Source organism: Lontra canadensis, unplaced genomic scaffold (assembly GCF_010015895.1).
Source record: "Lontra canadensis isolate GAN:19392208 unplaced genomic scaffold, GSC_riverotter_1.0 scaffold84, whole genome shotgun sequence".
In the NCBI taxonomy this organism is placed as follows: Eukaryota; Metazoa; Chordata; class Mammalia; order Carnivora; family Mustelidae; genus Lontra; species Lontra canadensis.
Window position 1 is genome coordinate 5,531,998 of NW_022631078.1, and position 19,599 is coordinate 5,551,596.

Genomic DNA, 19,599 nt, shown 5'->3' on the forward strand with positions numbered 1-19,599 from the left:
AGCTGGTACGGAAAGGAAAGCTAGGCGCAGACCCAGGCGGGCAGAGTGGACAAAAAGAGGAAAGTCTTGTCTTTGAGTCGGGCCTGGAGAGCAGGAGAAGAAAAAAGCTCTTATTGGTCGTTGTCAAGGAGATGGGCCTTGGGGTTTGCTGAACTTTCTTCCCTTAAAGCGTCCTGCCTGGGGCTGAGAGGGGCCATTTATTTCCAGCTGTGCCTCCTGGGCGGGGGGTCTGGGTTCAGGCCCAAAGGACGGCAAGTGTCAGGTGTAGATCCCAGAGCAGGCCAAAGCAGTGTTTGGGTGGAAGGACGGTGATGTTCCTCCAGCCCCCAGCCTGTCTCCTGCCTGGGGCTGTCATTGCAGAGGCCTCCTGGCCCTGAATACTCAGAGCATCCAACTTGGCTGGCTAGGGGGTCAGCCCGCAGATGGGGTGCACCATGGGACGGGACTGCCTGCAAAGTGACATTGTCCGCCGTCAGGGAACTTTCTGGACGCGGATCCTGCGGCTGTCCTATGACAAGCCATTGTCCTTTGGGCAGTGGTAAAAAGTTTGTTTTGAAAGTCGATTTTTAATCGAACCTCATGATTTCTTCCCTTCTGGCTCATTCACCATTGCAGGGCCCCCGCTGGGCACACAGTAGGTTCTCAATAAACCACCCCGCGGGTGAGCGCACAACTCTGCTTTCAGCATTCCCATTTCTTCCACTACAAATGGATGTCTCTGGGCCTTTCTCGACCTCTAAGGGCAGCTGGGCAGGCCCCCTCCTCTCCCTAGAGTGTGCGTGCTGGGGAGGTGGGAGTGCTGCCCCCGGAGGGGTTGGTCACCCTCGACGACTTCGACACGGCGGGGTGGGGGTAGGGGCCGGGGAAGGGAGCAGCCTCCGAGCGAGCCCGAGCCCGGCGGAGACTGTGCACCCCGCGGCCACCGGAGCGGGTCCCGGCCCCCACCCCACAACCTGCCGCCAGCTCCGAGGGGAGGGGGCGCCCCCGAAGCCCGCGCCCGCCCCACCCCCCGCGGCCCGGCGGCCGGCGCCCATTGGCCGACCGCGCGCAGAGCCCCGCCCCCCGGCAGCCGCGGGCCAATGAGCGCACGGCTGTCAGCTCGTCAGCCGCGCCGGCTCGGTGGCTGGGAGCCGGAGCGGTGGCGGAGGAGCCAGCAGCCAGGAGCGCTCGCCGAGCGGCCGGTCGCAGGGTTCCCCGCGCCCCGCACGCCCGCACGCCCGGCCGGCACGGCCAGGCTCGCAGCGAGCATGGGCGCCGCGGCCGTGCGCTGGCACTTGTGCGTGCTGCTCGCCCTGGGCGCGCGCGGGCGGCTGGCGGGGAGCAGCGGGCTCCCAGGTAAGCCCCGAGCGGCCGGGCGGCGGGAGCGGGGCGGCGGCGGGGTCCCGGGTGGGCCCCCGCCCCGCGCCGTCGAGGGGGCTGCAGCCCGCGCGGCCCCGCGCCCCGCCCCGCCTCTTCTCAAAGTAACTTCTGGGGCAGACGCCGGGCGCCCCCTCCCCGAAGCCCGGCGGCCCGGGGCGGGGGGGCTCCGGGAACCCGGCGGGGCCGCAGCAGGGGCGGGACGGGCTGGGGCCCCCGGGAGAGGGAGTGCGAGGGCGGGAGGAAGAAAGAAAGCGCGACGGCCGGTGGAGGGGAGCCCCGGCGCTCGGAACGCAGGCGAGAGGGAGTGGGGACCCCGGAGCCCGACGGGCGCTCCCCCAGGGAAGAGGGGCGTGCGGGCGGAAGGAGGCCCAGAGGGGAGACGGAGAGGAGGGGAGCCGAGGGAAAGGACTGACCTAGAGAGAAAGGGGATGGGGGGAGGCGGTGGATCGAGGGACGGACGAACGGAAAAAGAGGCACGGAGGGAACACACAAAAGGACACAGAAAGAATCCCGGAGAAAGACAGACACGGAGAGTAGGGAGGAGAACAGAAGACCGGAGGGGAAGGAGGAAACCCAAGGGAGAGAGAAGGAGGCAAATGGGCAGCTGGAAGGAAAAACACAGATAAAGGGAGATGTGAGGAACGGACTAAGGGATGGGAAGGGAGAGAGAGGAGCAGAGAAAGAGAAGAGAAGACTGGGGGTGGGGGATAGGGAGGGAGCAAGACGGACGGGTGGGAAAGACAGAAGTGGACATGGCTGGAAAGGGATGGGCAGACAGACAGTCAGACAGGACTGGAGGGGCAGAGGGACTGACACAGAGCAAAGGAGATGGATGGGAACCAGAGGGAGGGGAGACGAAGCTTGGGACCGAGGGGAGGAGGCCCAGGAGAGGGCGGCAAGAGGCACTGAAGGAAGAAACGGGATCATCCCAGATCCCAAGCATTTGGGGCATGGTTTGGGCAGGGCAGAAGAGGCTAGCAGCGCAGGGGAGGGGGGCAGGATTTCACAGGAGCTCCCCAGCACCCTCTCCCTCCCCTCCCACTCTCTTGGTTGTCTGGCAGGGGTGCTCCCACAAAGCGGAAAGCAGTGTCTCCTCCCACAGCTTGCTTCGGAGGAGTTTCCTCCCTCTCTCCTTGAGGGGTGGGGGGGTACCCTGCCTGCTTCTGCTGTCCTTGGCTTTCTCTGGACACCCCTCCCCCCAGCTACCATGCTGGGGTCCCCAAAGTCTGTGTTTGGTGGCATAGAAATCTATTCCTGGGAGTCGCTCCCTGAGGATGCCAGGCGTTTAAACTCTTCCCGAAGCTGGAGCCCCTGGAGGCTGGGCCCAGCGGCCCTCAGCCCCCACCGTGTCTGTGGGTGTCTCTCTTAGACTTTAGGATCCTTTGCCCTTGTTTGGCTATTTTCACGTGTGCCTCTCTCTACTTCTCTGTCCCTCCTCTGTGTCTGTCTGTGTGTCCCACCCCCTGAAAGCCTTGTGCTGTGACACAAACCAGTCAAAGCAAGCAGTGGGAGGCCAAGGAAGGGCTGGGCTGCCCTCTGGAGGGAGTCCCCAGCCCTGGGAAGGGAGCAAGGTCAGACCAAGGGAACAAATGGCCTTGGCTCCTCTCCCTCTCCCCAGCTCCCACCTAAAGACTTGTTTAGAAGATGTGTAGGGAGGTGTCCCCCCACCCCACCCCGCACCGGTCCCATGGCTAAGGTTCATCCATTTCCTTCATCCATCCTTCCCACGAGGTTACCTGCCTAGGTCAGAGATTAGGGATATGGGGCAAAAGGGGCTCCAGAACCCCAGGCAGTTTCCCTCCCCTCATTTCTGTGCACTGACCCTTGGGATGTGCATCTGTGGCCCATTTTCCCTGCTGGTCCTATCTCAGAAGTGGCCCCAGGCCTCCCAACTGGAAGGATGCTGACTGGCCCTCCCTGGCCTCTGGCTTCCTGCTCTGGAGACCGTGCTCAGCCTGCATGGGCGTCCCTGTGTTGTCACTTCCCCAGAAGGAGATGTTCTGCTGGTCTGACATTCCCACTGGTCCCTGACCATTTGGTGGCTGGCTCTGGCCCGTTCCTGGCTCCTGTTCCACCTTCCTTGGGGCAGCTGTAGAGGACAGGCTGCTGACCTGATCAGATACGACCTCCTTGAAAAGTGGCACCACCTGCTGTGCGTGCGTGTGTGCTTGTGTTTGTGTGTGTGCGTGCATGTGTATGTGCGTGCGTGTGCATGCCTGTGTAGGAAACTTTTGCTCTTAGGCTTCTTGTTGATGCCTCTCTTCTTTTGGGGGAGGCTGTAGCCCTTAGAGACTTAGAGAGAAGCTTTGTTCTTTTAGAGAGACCCCCCACAGATTTAGAACCCCGATGCCAGCCAGGGGAGTAATTCAGATTGGACAGTCTTGAGAACCAGACAGTTCAGGGGAAGGCTGGGGTCAGGAAGAGAGGAGGTCTCTCCAGCACTTCCCCAGCCTTGCCCTTGAGTGACTGCCTTTGGAGTAGATGCTGAGGTTTCCCTGTGCTGCCCTTCTGGGCCCTTCTATCTGTCATCCATCTGTATTTTATTCGTGGCTAGCTGGAAGTAACAAGGCCCATAGAAAGCTCTGGATCTGAGCTCTAGTCTCTGCCCCTCATGAGCTACTGACCTACAACAGACCTCTCTGGGCCTCAGTTTTCTCATCTGTAACCCAGATTATAACTAAAGTTCTTCTGGCTGTGCTATCCTGTGTCTCGAGGGTCCTTTGCCCTGTTTGAGCTCTGTGCTATGTGTGTGTATGTGGGAGAGAGCGAGAGAGAGATGGGCAGAGTGAGAGAGAGATAGACAGAAACACAGGATCTATCTTGCTCTACTTTGGCCAACAGCTATTCCAAACCAAAGGTGTAAGTGTGTGAGATAGGATGGGAGGTGGGGAGTGCCAGGAGCCCTCAAAACCTAGACTGAGCTTGAGTCTGGAATTTGGGATCCGAGAGCCAGGTCCTAGGTGTCTAAGGTGGAGAGGAGAGAGGATGGCGAGGTCAGAACCACGGGTGAGCTGGGTCAGCCCTGCTGAGGGTGTGGCTCTGTGGTTGGCCGCTGCAGTCTGAGGCCTGGAAACTGGGTGAAGAATCCTCGATTTCCACAGCCTTGGGGCTGAGAGGGGTGAGATGACCCACCCTAGGCCTCCTGGCTTGGCCGCTGCTCCCGGCTCCATTCTAGCCTTGGTTTCCCGCCCCCGCCCCACCCCCACTGTAACCTAAAGGGGATAGATTTAAATTCCTCCAAGGCCCTTCTGGCTCTGAATTCTAGAATAAGGAGAGTGGAGGAGGGATGGTGCTTGTGGGGAGAGCAAGACACACAGAGAGGCTTTCCTGGCGGTGCTCCTAAGCCTCGGTTTTGTCATCTCTCCCGTGGGAGTAATGGATCGACTTGATAGGACCATTGTGAAAATTAAAGGGGAGGCCACATTCAGGTGGCATTGTGTCTGGATGCCCCCAAAATGCTACCAGTTACCAGTCGTCATGCCGGGTTGTCGTGTGATGGATATTACTGTTAATTACCCCAGCGATCAATGGAAGGTAGAGGGCAGAAGGAGCTCCCTGCCCCCCAGCCACCATGGCCTGCCGGTCCAACCCCCTCCGACCGGACCACATCTCACCAGTTGTTTCCCCCCCCCACCCCAGGGCCAGTCGACGTGGACGAGTGCTCGGAGGGCACAGATGACTGCCACATCGATGCCATCTGCCAGAACACACCCAAGTCCTACAAATGTCTCTGCAAGCCGGGCTACAAAGGGGAAGGCAGGCAGTGTGAAGGTGAGCCCAGACTGGCCCTCCTGGCCGGACCCCGGGGCTGCCACGGCCACCGTACGTGGCCGATGCCCAGCCCATGGCGTGCCAGCAGTGCAGGCTTCACTCGGCCATGGGAGGGAGCCGGGGGCTTCTTGGGAAGCTAAGCTGCTTCTCTGGAGGGAGGAATCTGGAGTCACGGGGTACTTGACTCACCCGGGAATTGAAACTTTTGTTTTATTTTAAATGAGATGAAGTGTTGACTGGCACGTTCATCCTTCTTGTCTCTGACTGGATATGTGTGGGGTAAAGGCCTGGGGTAACCCTCCCCCAGGTCCTTAACTTCGAAACCACCCACCCACCCCATGTGGCTGTAGCTTCCTCAAAGGACCTGCTTAGTAGCCAGCCACAGCTTTCGTGGGCTGGCTCAGGTACGAAAGCTTGGGTGAAGACATACATCTGTGCCATGTCTGTCTGTCTGTCCAGACTTTCTTCCCTGCACCTGGGATTTGGGTTTGACTATCTGGTGCTGGAAACTCCCTCCCTGGCAAGCTGAAAGTCAGAGAGAGAGGAGCCTTGGCTGTCCTTGAAAGCAGGCCGCGCCAGGCTGGATGGAACTCACGGGAGCATCTGTCAGGGAGGGGCTGTGTGGCCATTCTATGTTGTTCTGGAGAACCCCATCATCAGGGAGCTGGAAGCCGCTCTCTCCGTGTCCTGCATGCATACCTGGCTGAGAATCGTTGCTCCGAATCTTCCCTGTCTGTCCCCACTTTGCAGACGAGGAAAGCTGAGGCCCCAAGAGAAACAATCCCCCAGGTCCCACAGGGCATGGCAAGTACTGAACCCCAGGACCCTGGACTCCCCCTCCATGGCTCCCTAGCTTCTTGTTTGCTTCTCCCCACGCCCTGCCAACTCACTTTCGCAAAGCACGAAATTCGTATTAGGAAAGCGACCCATGAGAGTATGACGGGGACCTGTTCCTTCTCTTTAAAGCTTTGCAGGTGTTGGAGCTTTGTGGGAGATGCAGATATGCCTCCTTGGAACGCTGACAGGATTCATCCATCTCACTTGCTGGTGTCTCTCAGGGCTGAGGGCTGGGCAGTTGGCAATGGTCTGCATTGTGCCTGGTTTGGCCACATCTCTGGCCTTGCTTGGGGCCCAGAAGCCTGAGTGGGGAGCTGGCGCATACCCACAGACCTCTGGAAGGAGGCCCGGCTGGAGTCAGATAGACCAGGTCATGAGCAAAGAGCCTGGTGGCACAGGCTGGCCCCCCTGCTGGCAAGGCCTGGAGGTTCCAAGTGGTACATGTGAGGCTCTAACATGACCCTTTTCTGACTCTCTGCTCCCTGCTCCAGGCCCAGTGCTCTGGCAAGGGAGGGCCAAGGGCAGCCCTCTATCTCTGCTTGTTTAAGCCACTGACCCAGCCTGTTCCTCCTCCAGTCCAGCTCCTTAGGGTCCCTTCCTGCTGTCCCCAGGCCTGGAGGCCCACACTTTTTCTTCTGCCTCTTTCTCTGACGTCCTCCAGAGTCCAGCTTTAGCTCTTCACTCTGCCTGAGCCCAGGCTGGGGGTTAGACTTGCTGGCTCAGGGTAAGAATGAGAGAGGAGGAGGCTTGTGAATGTGCCTCTGGAAATGCCAGGGGCCTCCATGTCTTGCTAGTCTGGCTCTGGCTTCTGCCTCTCACTTCCTGAAACCCCAAATGGCCCTCGTGTCCTGGCCACACACCCACACAGAAGGCCGCTCCATGTTTCTGAGCCTCAGCACAGGTCTTCCCCTTACCAGGAGCTCCTTTTCTACCCTTTGTGTCCTGGCCAATTCCTAATCAGGCTTTAGATTTGCCTCCTCTGGGAAGCCTTCCTTGATACCTCTGCTTCTACACACATAAACACACACACACACACACACAGCCACATTAAGTGCTTTTCTCCATCATAGCACTTTTTTTTTTTTTAAGATTTATTTCTTTCTTTGGGGGAAGTAGAGGGAGTGAGAATGTCAAGCAGACTCCATGCTGAGCACAGAGCCAGATTGGGGCGGGGGAGCGATCTCATGACCCCGAGATTATGACCTGAGCTGAAACCAAGAGTCAGACACTTAACTGACTGCGCCACCCCGTGCCCCCCTCAGAGCACTGCTGCCTTTGGATATAATTATGTGTCTTTTTCTCCCGTTGAATGGTGAGCCCACTTGAGGGCTGGTGATGGGCTCAGCGTTGAAGCCCACCACACAGCAGCTATCCAACTTGGGCTCACAGTAAGCCCCCAGACTACCTTTCAGGCTTGTCCTCATCTTCCCCGCTCTGGGGGGCAGAGCCTGGCATGAGCATGGGTGTGCAGAAAATGTTTAGTCTGAGCTGGCTCTCTTTTGCCCAGACTGGAGTTCCCGGGAGGTGAGGAGCCACATAGATAGAAACTGCCCACAGAGAGGCTGTGCGGGCGGCAGGGAAGGGGTGTGCTGGGGCCATGGGAGGACTCACTCTCGTCACAATGTCCTCTTCACCCTGTCTAATGGCAGAGGAAAACAAGAATGGGCCCAGCCTCTGGGCAGGAATCTGGGTTGCAGCCCACACCTCCAACGTGAAAGTCTAGGTGGTCGTTTGCCCTCCCGAGCCTCAGTTTCTCCTTTGGTTGTATGGCCCAAAAATATCCCTCACCGTAAGCCTTCCTGAAGATGGAATGAAATGCCGGCAGTGAACCCCAGGCCTGCCCGTCACGGTGACCAGCTTGCGATAGGCACTCAGGGTAGAGTATGTGCTCAGTACACAGTTGACAGTGCCGTTGTTGTCACTGTCACCCTCTCTGTCTTATGTTCTCAACACCTCTCACTGAGGCTGTGGGCTGGGAGAGGTGGTGTGAACAGACTCATTTAATGATGGCTTCAATGGTGAAGACCTTTGAAAATGGTTCCGTGTAGCCCACCTCGGGCGATAATGACAGTGCCACCCGGCCCTTCTCCTCAAGGAGCTCTGGATCTGGGTCAGGCCACATGAGCTGAAATTACACATCCGTAGAAATTCTTAATCAACAGGGTCCTATGGGTGGTAAGTCGGTACCTGTGGAGTCACCCTGTTAACAGTATGAAGACTGGGGTGCCCGGGGGTGGGGGGGGGAGCCTCAGTCGTTAAGCATCTGCTTACGGGTCAGGTCATAACCCCAGGGTCCTGGGATCGAGCCCCACCTTGGGCTTCCTGCTGAGCAGGGAGCCTGCTTCTCCCTCTGCCCCACTCACTACTCGTGTTCTCTCTCTCTCCCCCTCTGAAATAAAGTATAAAATAAAATCTTTTAAAAAAGAAAATTATGGAGACTAGTCATCAAGAACTGAGAGGACACCATTTGGCCACTCACTCCCTATACCTTCTGTAAGGGTTTCTGGGGACCTGAGTGGACACTGTTCCACTGGCACTGAGGTTTTTCTCACCCCTAAGGACAGGCATCAGTCGGAATTAATGGAGCCCACTGGAGTGTTCCCCCATGGGCCATCAGATCCCCCACCAGTTCCCCCAGGAGGACCACACAGAGATTTCTGGAGGCTTTGAAATCTGGAGGGGCTGGCAGATCACGTGCAGTGGTAGCCTGAGGGAGCTTGGAGGTCGTCCAGATGTTCATTCACCTCCTTGGTTTACAGAGGGGAAAATGGAGGCCTGAGGAGGCAGGGATCTTGTCTGGGTTGGGACCAGAACCCAGGTCTGGTAGGCCCAGTTCTCATACTGCTGCCTGTGGCTCTCTGCTCTGGGAAGTGGGATAGATGGTCAGTAGGCCATTGGGCACAGTGATCAAAACATGGACTCTGAACCCAGATGTCTTGGGTTCACATCCTGCCCGTGTAGACCGCACAGGTTACTCAACTCCATTTGTCTATATAATAGAGGTAACAATAATATCTACTTCACAGAGATAGTGTGAGAATTAGGTGGGATAATGTGCATAAAGCATTTGAACATAGCCTGGTACTTAGGACTCACTGTGTGAGCTTTACCTGCTGTTCCTGTGATTATGGTGGTCATGGTGGTGGTGACAGTGGTGGTGATGGTGGTGGTGGTGGTGATGGTGATGATGGTGATGGTGGTGGTGATGATGGTAGTGATGATGATGGTGTTGGTGGTGATGGTGATGATGTGATGGTGGTGATGATGGTGGTGATGGTGATGGTGGCAATAATGGTGATATTGATCGTTGTCATCATGTTGATGTTGATGCCTCACGATAATGTTGGTCATAATGTTGTTCAGTATATGAAAAGGGGTAAAACTTTGTCTTTTTCCAACAGTTGCCGGGATCTAAAATGGCTGGGAAATGGGAATGGGGTGTTCTGGTTCATGGACTATTCAGATAAACCATACGCGTATGTCCATATCCCCATAGAGTTGTACAGACACGTTGGCCATTCACAAATGACCACTCACCAAGAACGCACGATAAAAATTACAAGTGAGAGAAGGCCTTCCTTTGCTCCACGAAACCTACTGCTGGGCTGGCAAACAGGCTGCCCCGTTCTGCCAGAGCAGACACTGGTAATTGATCCCAGTACCCCCCCCAGGCGGCAATTTCCACCTTAGAGGAAACCCATTTCCCTCCCCAGGCCCTTTCATCCCAGGTGCTGAGCCGGTGTGAGGCGGTGCAGAGGCTGGGGTTGGAGTCTTGGGGGAGCGAGCACCCGATCCTGCACATCTGACAGACTTTGCCCTTCACGGTGATAAGCACAGAGGACAGATTCTCCACAAAGTGTGCTCAGAGAGCATGGCTTCCACAAGGTCACTAGTTCTTCACGGGAAATGGACCCAGGTTAGGGGAACCCCTGAGAGGGGCCAGCTGGGCCTCTCATACCCTTAACTGCTTCACCCCGAAGCTGCTGCTGGCGATGAAAACCCCTTCAGCAAAGCCAGCAGCTTAGGCAGCCTGTCCCCCTCCCCAAGTCCAAGGACAGTTTCTCATCCCTGTTTCAAGGCCATCTTGCCACATGGCCAGTGCACGTGTGACGATGACCAGGCTTCCACACAGGGGGCTTGCCGTCGCCAGGCTGAGGTGCCTCAGAGGGTTCCGAAAGGCTCCAGGCAAGGCTGAGGAAAAATCCGTGTTTTCTTGATGATATGTGCCTTGAAAGACCCTGAAGTAACTCCAGGTACACTCATGGACGTGCATGGTTAGAAGGGACTGGAAGGGGCGTCCAGGGAGCCCCCACGCTCTACAGATGACCAGCGCTCTCTGTCACCCTCCCCGTCCCACACACCCCTCTGCTTGTGTCCATGTGTCTCTGCACTTATGTTTCCCTGTGTCTCCTCCCACAATGTGGGCTCTGCAAGGACAGTGTCTGTGACATGTTCTGCTCCATCCCCTGGAAGCCAGTGCTGGGCCTGGCCCAGAATTTGGAAAGCATCTGTTGAGCGAAAGGGTGGAGGGTGAGTTTCAGCAGTTACTTCTTCCAGGAAGTCTTCCATGCTGCCCACGTTAGCTGTGAACATCCCTCCTTCAGAGCGCCTGTGACACTGGGTTGCAATGACCCACGTGACTTCATTTAGGGCAGGGTCCAGAGCAAGCACCAGTGGGTAGTGAGTGAGCATTATAAATCCCAGGGACACCAGGAAAAGTCTCGCAGAGCCTCCAGCTTCTGGGGGGTTTTATAGGTGAGGAAGCTGAGGCCTGACAAGGGAAGGGGTTAGTATGAGGACATCTGGTGTAGGCCAGTGGCAGAGTGAGGTTGGGGTACTTGGACCCAGGGAGGTCAGTCTCTGGCCAGGTCACCCCGCTGAGAAGCCGCAGGGCCTAGACCCAACCCTAGGCACCCTTAAGGTCCTGGCCATTGTGCAGGCCCCCAGCAGCCTGTCTGAACAAAGTGGGAAGCGTTCCTTAGCTCTGGAGTCAGAATAGACTGCAGAGACCATTTCCTTTATTCATATTGCCCCTTTGCTGCCACCAGCTCATCTGAGCCAGGCTCTGTGAATGCGAGTGGCTGGAAGGACACCGCCCATCTATGTAGCTGAGAGAGGACATTCCTCAGGCTGAGCCTGGCACTCAGCTAATGCCTTTGAGCTGCTGTCATTCTCAGCCTTTCCCTCCCTGACCACACCACAGCATCACTCATTTTTCGATTCCTCAAACTTGCCAGTTCCTTCCTACCGCAGGACCTTTGCACATTCTATTTCCCTGCCTGTTTTCAGTAAGCTAAGCCTATGTATCCCCCAGCTCACCATACTCTTATGCTGGCCTCCTGGTCTGAATTAGTCAGGCCTGTTTTTGCTCCTTTGGCTGAGGGGGCAGGCCAGGGGTGAGGAGGGGGCATTTCATCCCTTTTAAATGCTTCAACTCATTTAACCTTAATTGCTTTGTTTTCATAGACATTTGCTAAGGAAAAGGACCAAATTATAGCTTGAATTGGGTCTTACTAATCTTAATTAAAAGCTCTCGTTTATAATCAGGACCAGGCCCCAAACGAGGAGAAAACAGCCCTCAAATGGCTTGTTTAAATAACTAAGACCCTCTTGATAATCACTGTTTAGTCTGAACCAGCCATGCACATCACCCCTTCTATGTGTACTTAATTTTTTGGACTTATTTACTCAAGTCGTTTATTCCACTTGCAAGTTCCAACTCGGGCCTTTTCCAGAATGCTATAATTAAAACTCTTGGGGGAAATAACCTTTTGTTTTGGCCACAGAATATCAAATGTATTATTATTTTCCCCTTTTTTTATGCAAAGGGGAAAAAATGACAACCTGTGGGCATCAGAGATCACAAAATTAGCATGTATATAATGAATGTAAATAGCCACTTCCTGAATTTTCTATCCCCACCGCCTCCTTGTCAGTCACTGAAGTCAGGTAGATTACAGGGTATGGTATTAAGCATTTTAACAAAACTCCTAATAACAAACCCAGTGATCTGTTTAGTTTAAGATCAGAAACTTAAAACACACACACACACACACACACACACACAAAACTTGAAACCAATTGGCCTTTTTAGGGAATAACCTCTACGACCTTATTAAGTCACTTTCCTCATCATTATTGCACACTTTATTGAAACTCCAGATAAAAATCTGCTTTTTGGGAGGCCAGGAAAGGCAGTAGGAGGTGGGCTGCGGGGGTGGGAGAGAGGAGGGGAAATTCTTCTTCAAGTCTTAAAACGTGCAATTATACATGCTAACGTGTGAGCCCCACTGAAGATGAAAGCCCTCTCCTCCAGCAGACCAGCAGGCAGGAAGAAGTCAGATGTGACTTAAAATTCCAAGTTGCCATCAGCTAGCAGTTAGATGGCATTGCTTCCAAGGGGGCCCAGTTCTGTTGCAGAGATTGGGCTTGGAATCTTCCTTTTCAGAAGGAAAAATGAAAATGTCATGCCACTGGTATTTAAGCATTGGAGGCAAGTTCGCCTCCCCGAGCCTCAGTGTACCCATCTGTAAAATGCTTCCACTGGGCTAGATTCAGCTTAGCATTGAGAATGTTCACTGAGCACCTACTCTGTGCCAGACTTGGTGCCAAGGCCAAGACATGTTTTCCTGACCTCGCTGGTCCATGGGAGAGTCAGGACTGGGACTGGGAAAGACGTGAACATAAGCCAGTGTGGGAAGTGCAGCCGTGAGAATGCAGACCAAACTGGGGGCAAAGAAGAGAGAGCACAGATCTCTGCCTTGGGAGAGAAGAAACTGGAGAGGCTCCCCGGAGAGGCGTTGGTCAGGAAAGCAGACGTTCCTTCCAGCTCTGATGGTCCGGGAAGCCATCTGCAGATGAATGCAGAGGGCTTTTTTGGGCTCAGCTGACTCAGTAAGTCCAGTAAGTGACTGAACCTTCCAGAGGCCTGGTTCCTGATCCAGCTGGTCAGAACAATGGCACCTGCCTGGTAGGGGTGCATTTGAGCAGAGGTGGGAGGAGGAGGGAGCGTGTATGGAAGGCAGACCAGGGCCTGAGTTTTCCTTTTCCTCTAAATCCCCATTTCTCCTAGGGTTAGAGGGTCTCTCCCCTGCCCCCACCCCTGCAGCCCCAGCCTCTGTCCCGGGCGGCAGGCCCCTCTCTGCCCCTTCCTCTGGTCTCTCTCTCCTCCTCCTGGCCGCTTCTTATTACAGTGGCTGTATTTGTTTTTCCATCTGAGGAATGCTAACCAGAAAAAACCATTATTTCTAAGAAAATAAACTATGGGCCTGTCGGCCTTTGGGATGCTACTGAAAGGGATGGCAGCCTTCCCCCAAGGCCTTGAGACAAAGAGGGCCAGAGGGCTTGTGTGTGCGGGCAAGGTCACGGGGCCTCGGAGGGGCTCCGAGGGGGTCCTCCAGATGGGCCAGGGCTGCAGTCCTGGGAGGAGAGAGTTTAAGAGCGCAGCCAGCCAGCCAGCTTGGACTCTGGCCTGGCTAATAACAGCTCTGGTATCAATCACTCCCCACTCCCTTCTAGGGTTCCGGGATGTACTCCTTTCTCCTGGAACCACCCTCCTCCTGTCTGGACCTCCTGCCCCTTGTGCCAGGGGGAGTAGAGCTAGGCGTAGGTCTGTGGAGAATTGGGTGCAAGCCCGGTGTGACCTGCGGGGGGTGGGGGGTCTGTGGGCCTCTTGGGCCCTAGCAGTCTGGCTGTAGAGTTCAGGGCCAGAGCTAGATCACATGACCCCCCACGACCCCATGCCCTGGTGGGCACCTCCTTCTTCAGCATCCTCCTTGCCATGATGGTGCCTAATGCTGGCATAGTCTCTGGGGGTGGCAGATGGACTCAGGCTGGACTGTTAGTCTCCTGTCCCTTCCCACTGGCAGCCCCATAGATAAACCTGGGCCTGGCTGGTGTGTTGGCAGAGGAAGCTCTCCTTAGATGAATTTGTCTGCGTCTGGGTTATGGTCCCCCATCAGGCTGGCAGCTTCTTGTGGCCAGGGTCTGACCTGGGCTTGGGGGGCTAGCCTGGAGAAGGTGTTGGTACAGGAGGGAAGAAGGCAGGGAGGCGGCTTGATCCTCAGCAAGGACTAGGGGCCCTGACTTCCTGGGTCACGGAGAAGGGGAAATTCTCCAGAGGACTGTGTCAATGCTAGGAGGGCAGAGTCTGGAACCAGCCTGCCTGAGCTCCCATATCGGCTTCGCCTCTTACTAGCTGGGTGATCTCTGAGCTCTCTGAGGGTCAGTTTCTTTTTCTGTGATAAGGGAACTTCAGCCTTCTTGCTTGGGCTATGGTGAGGGGTAAGTCACTTGCAACTGAGCTGGTGTCTGGCGGGGAGTTGCCACTGCTTTGCTGTGTGTTGGAGAGAAACTGCATGGGGCATTTGGAGAGAGAAAGAAGGAAAGACGACTGCGCCGGGCCAGCTCAGGTTGGCCTGAGGCCTGAGCCCACGGGTCGGCCCCAGAGAGTCGAGCCTTGGGTTCAAGTTGCTGTCTGCCCCTGACTTGCTGATAAGCTTAGAGCCTCAGTGCCCCTCTCTGGGCTCGGTTTCCCCTTATAAAATCTGGTGGGGACATTGGAGAAGCTCGTGGCGGGTACCGGCTTACCCACTCTGAGTGGCAGCTCAGGCTTTCCAGCAGCTACATGTTTCTGAGTGTCCTGCTGTTGTGTTCACAGGTGGTTGGGCCTGGGTAGCAGCCCCTCGGAGCTTGCAGTTTGGGGGACTTGGGGGGCTTCGTGGTTTGGGCTTCTCCCCTGCCTTTTGCTAAGGTGACAGGAGAACGGTCATGCCTATAATTGGCAGAGGGGAGGGGTGGGAGCCTCAACTCTGAGTCGGCAGTCTGGGACACCTCCTCACTTCCATCTAGAACATTCTGACAGATCAGCTTTCCTTTGACCAGATTGCTTTGAGGTCCTTGAGGCTTGATGTCAGAGTCTGGGAACAGCCCACCCCCTGCCAGCAAAAGATTCCGGGACTTTTTGAGGGAGAAAGGGAATAATCAACTGGTTAGTTTCGTGGGAAAATTCCACCTGGGGCTTGAGAGCTGCACACCCACCGTGAGACCACACCAGGCAGGTGCATTTGAGGTCAATTCAGAATAAGCATCCTGTGTTGTCCCTGTAGCCAGGCACAGTGCCAGGGACCCAGCCAGTGCAACAGATAGCATTGATGACATTAAGTTTTTAAAATTGTAAACATCGGGCACCTGGGTGGCTCAGTGGTTAAGGCCTCTGCCTTCAGCTCAGGTCGTGATCTCAGGGTCCTGGGATCAAGTCCCGTATTGGGCTCTCTGCTCAGCAGGGAGCCTGCCTCCTCCTGTCTCTCTCTGCCTGCCTCTCTGCCTACTTGTGATCTGTCAAATAAAAATAAAAATAAATAAATAAATAAAATTGTAAACATCTGGGGTGCCTGGGTGGCGCAGTCGGTGAAGCGGCTGACTCTTGATTTTTGGCTCAGTTCATGATCTCGGGGTCATGAAATTGAGCCCCATGTCAGGCTCCGCGCTGGGTGTGGAGCCTGCCTAAGATTTTTTCTCTCTCCCTCTCCCACCTCCTGCTTGTGCACACTCATGCTCTCTCTTTTCTCTAAAAAAAAAAAATATATATATATATATGTACATATATGTACATATATATATAGTAACAACCTTATTGAGATATAATTCACATACCATGCAATTCACTCATTGAAAGTGTACAGTTCAGTGATTTCTAGTACATTTACAGAGCTGTGTCCCCATCACCACAGTCAATTTTAGAAACTTTTTATTATCCCAAAAAGAAACCTGCACCCCTTCGCCATCGCTCTCCAGCTCCCCAGCCCAAGAAAACCACTCATCTATTTTCTGTCTCGACAGATTTGCTTTTTCTGGAGACTTCATATAAATGGAATCTTACAATATATGGTCCTTGGTGACTAAGACAGCATTAACTTGGAAGTCCAGTATCCTGACCCCCTTTCTGGTTCCACCTGTTTTAGCTGTGTGATCTCGGGCTGGGGAGGTAACCTGTCTGGGTCTTGGTCTCCCTTGCCACGAAATAAAGATGCTGGTATGCGCTTCTCAGGGTGGTCATGGGCGAGGGGCCAGCGTACCGTCTACATGCGGCGGGGGGGTCGGTCAACGGAGGCTCGTTCATTTCTTCAGTGCGGAGGACACTCTGGTTGAGCACATTCTGCTCCTTCTAAAGCTCACACTGAACAGAACACAGTTCCTGCCCCGTGCAACTCACAGCCCCAAAAGACGGGTACACGGCAAGCAAGAGTAATGGTGCAGTCCATTTATGGGGCTCTGGGGTCCAGAGGACGAGGAGGAGTCACGTCTGCCGGGGAATCGGCACAGGTAGCAGGTAGGAGACGATGCTGGGGCTCAGGCTGCAGATGGTCAGAGGTGTCTGTGAAGAAGAAGGATCCTCAGGCGACGGTATGGCGTGAGCAAAAGTGTGGTGGCCCCTGGGGGAGGTCGGCAAGCCACTCGGACCCCATGGTCGTTGGGGATCACGAGGTAGGCAGTGGGGAGGGCCTTCCCACCCTCTGGCTGAGCCATGGTCATTGTGCGCAGTGAGGAATGAAAAAGTATATAGATGTGTGTTGGTTTTGCGTGACCTTTGACCTTTCCCATAATTAACTGCTGGGCCCACTTCTGGCATTGTCTCCGCAGAAGGGAAACCTGCCAGGGGTCCACAGAGAGCTGCGTCTCATTACTCAATCATTACAAACCCAGAGCTTAACCCTGTGCCACCGGAGACAGGAGGCTTAATCCTTCCTGCTAGGCGGCCCGCGAAACTACCTTCCCCCGAGTGTAATTAGCCAACAAACCGGATTAAGATTTATTCACCAATAAGGACTCAACTTCCTAAGCCATACATCTCTCCCAGAATGGTTGCCTGATCTGAGGAGTGCACGATTTTTCCTAAAGCCCCCAGACAAAGAAGAGAGGCTAGCGCCCAGCCAGGGAAGGGGCCTTTGCAAGAACACTTGGTCTCCACTGTCTTCAAGGAATGTCAAGAAAAATGCCAATTTCAAGGGGACATGAGAAGAGGTTTTTCAGTAATGATCTCTGAAAGCGGAGAGCAGGGAGCTTTAAAAAAATCCTCATTTTGAGAACTTTTGCAGTCAGTCCTAATTTTTAGGAAAAGGCTCTGAAATAGTATGAAGATGAAACGAGAAGGAGCGCTGACACATTGCAATGCAATCTTTTAGGACCCAGGCACCACAGAATAAATATATATTTTATGGTGCAACGAGAATCAATTTTGAATTAAATGAAAAAAAAAAGGGCTAAACTCATTCCATTCGCGTTCCAAACCGCTACTGTTGGCGCACAACCACAGCTGTGCGATCACGTGTGCATGCTACCCTTAATACAGGAAAAATGACACTGTGTGCTTTTAAAAATCCCATAATGAGCCGCTCCTGTGCTGCTTTTCTCTGCTCTGTGAGATGTTGGAAGCTGTTTTCTGTTGAGCTGAGTATGAAAACATAACCAAAAAAAAAAAAAAACAAAAAAAAAAAAACAAGCTTGAGAAGGAGCCCAGATGGCTAGGGTGAGCTGCTGGACTTGTCATCCCCAGCACTCAGGTCCCTGTCACCGTCCCTCAACCTCAGGGCAGGTATACACCATACACCTTGGGAATAAAAAACAATGAGGCACATGATGTCTCCTTCCCACTTTCCTCCCTAATAACCTTTTGGACTTGATGCCCTTTTAGAAAGTGTTCATCTCATGCATGCTGGGGATATGGCTCCAACAGGTATAGAATCTGCCTTCGAACACCGCCACTGGTTCGGGGCCAGGCGACTAGGTGCTCAGCCATGCGTGCCTCAGCCTTTGTATCAGCAAAATGGGACTAACTAACACCAGGCTCTTACACAGCTTCCTCCCTCCGATCTCTCCTGTGGTCATCAGTGGCCGTCTTCTTTCTGTGCCTTTCACCATGGTGTTCTCCTCTCTGTCCCAACATCCTCTCCATGTGTATCCAAATTTCCCTCTTCTTATAAGGACACCAAGCCTTAGATTAGGGTCCACCCTACTGCATGACCTCACCATAACTTGCTTACATCTGCGAAGATCCCATTTCCAAATCAGGTCACATTCACAATACTGGGGGTTAGGGCACGAGTACATCTCTGGGAATGACACAATTCAGCCCACAATAGTCCTTCAAGAATAAACATCCAGAGAGCTTGGCTCTGTCCCCCTCCACTCCTTCACCCTCTCCCTACCCCATTTGCCTGTTCCTCATTCTCTGGCTTTAATAGTCCTTAAAACGTGGTCTGAGCCTGCTGGGCATCTTGGGGGCCTGTAGGCCCTCCCCCAGGCCTGGTGGCTCATGAACATGTTTTTTTAACAGAAATAAATCCACTCGCTTTGGCAGAGACTTTTTTTGGTTGATTTGTTTGTGTGTTTCTTTCTTATTTAAAGGAGGAGGCTCACATGATTAAAAAAAAATTCAACACACAGGCACAGAAATCAGGGGAGGGGGTTAGTTGTGAGCAGATGCTGCAGGCTGGTCTAGGAAGCCTGTGGTATCACATCAGGTCTGGGGGTTGGAGAGGAGCTGATGGTTCTAAGAGATGCTTGGATCTGGGGGAAATCCTTTGGAGATAAGTTAAGGGAAGAGGTCTGAACAGTGAACATTCCTTCACTCTACTGCCTACTGGCATGTATTGTGGCCCATACTATAGGGTGTCACGGGAAGAAAAGGCTAGAGTTGTTTTATTGATTATTCAGCAATATCTTTATAATGCCTTCCGGGTATGGTGACCAAATAGGTTGTTATTTTGAGAGTGAAAAGTGTGCTGTCAATAATGACACCCGGACAACAGCATAAAGTGGAAATGTGCCACGCAGATCGGGGCATATGATTATCCTAACCAGGGGAAGAGACATTTTTCTTAGACCTCACCACCATTCAAACCAGTTTAATTGCATTTTATGGATGTGGCGACTCTGTGTTTCCTCTTTGCTTTGGTTTCCGGGCAGCTTAGAGCCATATTTGTGGCCAACTTTTTGAAATTGTGCTAGAATTACCAAGTGTATTTGTATACTTTCACCAGTTTTCTCTTATTCTTCAACCCTCATTTCTTTTTCTTCTTCCCACCATCTTTATTTTTAAATCGAATTGTGTGCATTTTGTAAGATGTTTAGATGGATCATGCTTGAAGAAGTCGATGGGTGGATGAATCCATATATGAATGGATGGATGTGTGAGTGGATGGATAGACAGATGGCGAGTGGGTCGGGGTGTGTGTGTGTGTGTGTGTGTGTGTGTGTGTGTGTGTGTGTAGGTGGGTGGGCGTTTGGAACAATGAATAGATGGATGGGTGTTTAGACATTTGGATGGATGGATGAGTGAATGGATGGATGTTTAGATGTTTAGACGAATGAAAAGATGAGTGTGTCTGGCCATATATGTAGATGGGTGGATGCATATTTGATACATGGGTAGATACCTGGCTGGATAAATGGACCAGTGAATGATGGGTGATTGGATAAATGGAAGGATAGTCAGCTGACTGGATATTTAATGAATAGATTTTAGCATGAACAGACAAAGGGAAGGATGAATGGATAAATGGGTGCTTGGAGCATTAGATAATACTTCCTCAACACACAGTATACATGTACCAAGGGTGTAATAATGTGTAT

General features: G+C 53.6%; 1 protein-coding gene across 2 annotated transcripts in view; it reads left to right on the forward strand.

The window, feature by feature from the left end:
* Nucleotides 1-1,146: 1,146 nt before the first annotated feature.
* Nucleotides 1,147-19,599, forward strand: part of SCUBE1 (signal peptide, CUB domain and EGF like domain containing 1) — a 133,677-nt gene continuing 115,224 nt past the window's right edge. For both annotated transcript variants that reach the window (XM_032882823.1, XM_032882824.1), the window contains exons 1-2: nt 1,147-1,335; nt 4,999-5,130. In XM_032882823.1, the coding sequence (XP_032738714.1) occupies nt 1,248-1,335; nt 4,999-5,130 (220 nt within the window). In that variant the 5' untranslated portion in view covers nt 1,147-1,247. The remainder of the gene's footprint in view (nt 1,336-4,998; nt 5,131-19,599) is intronic.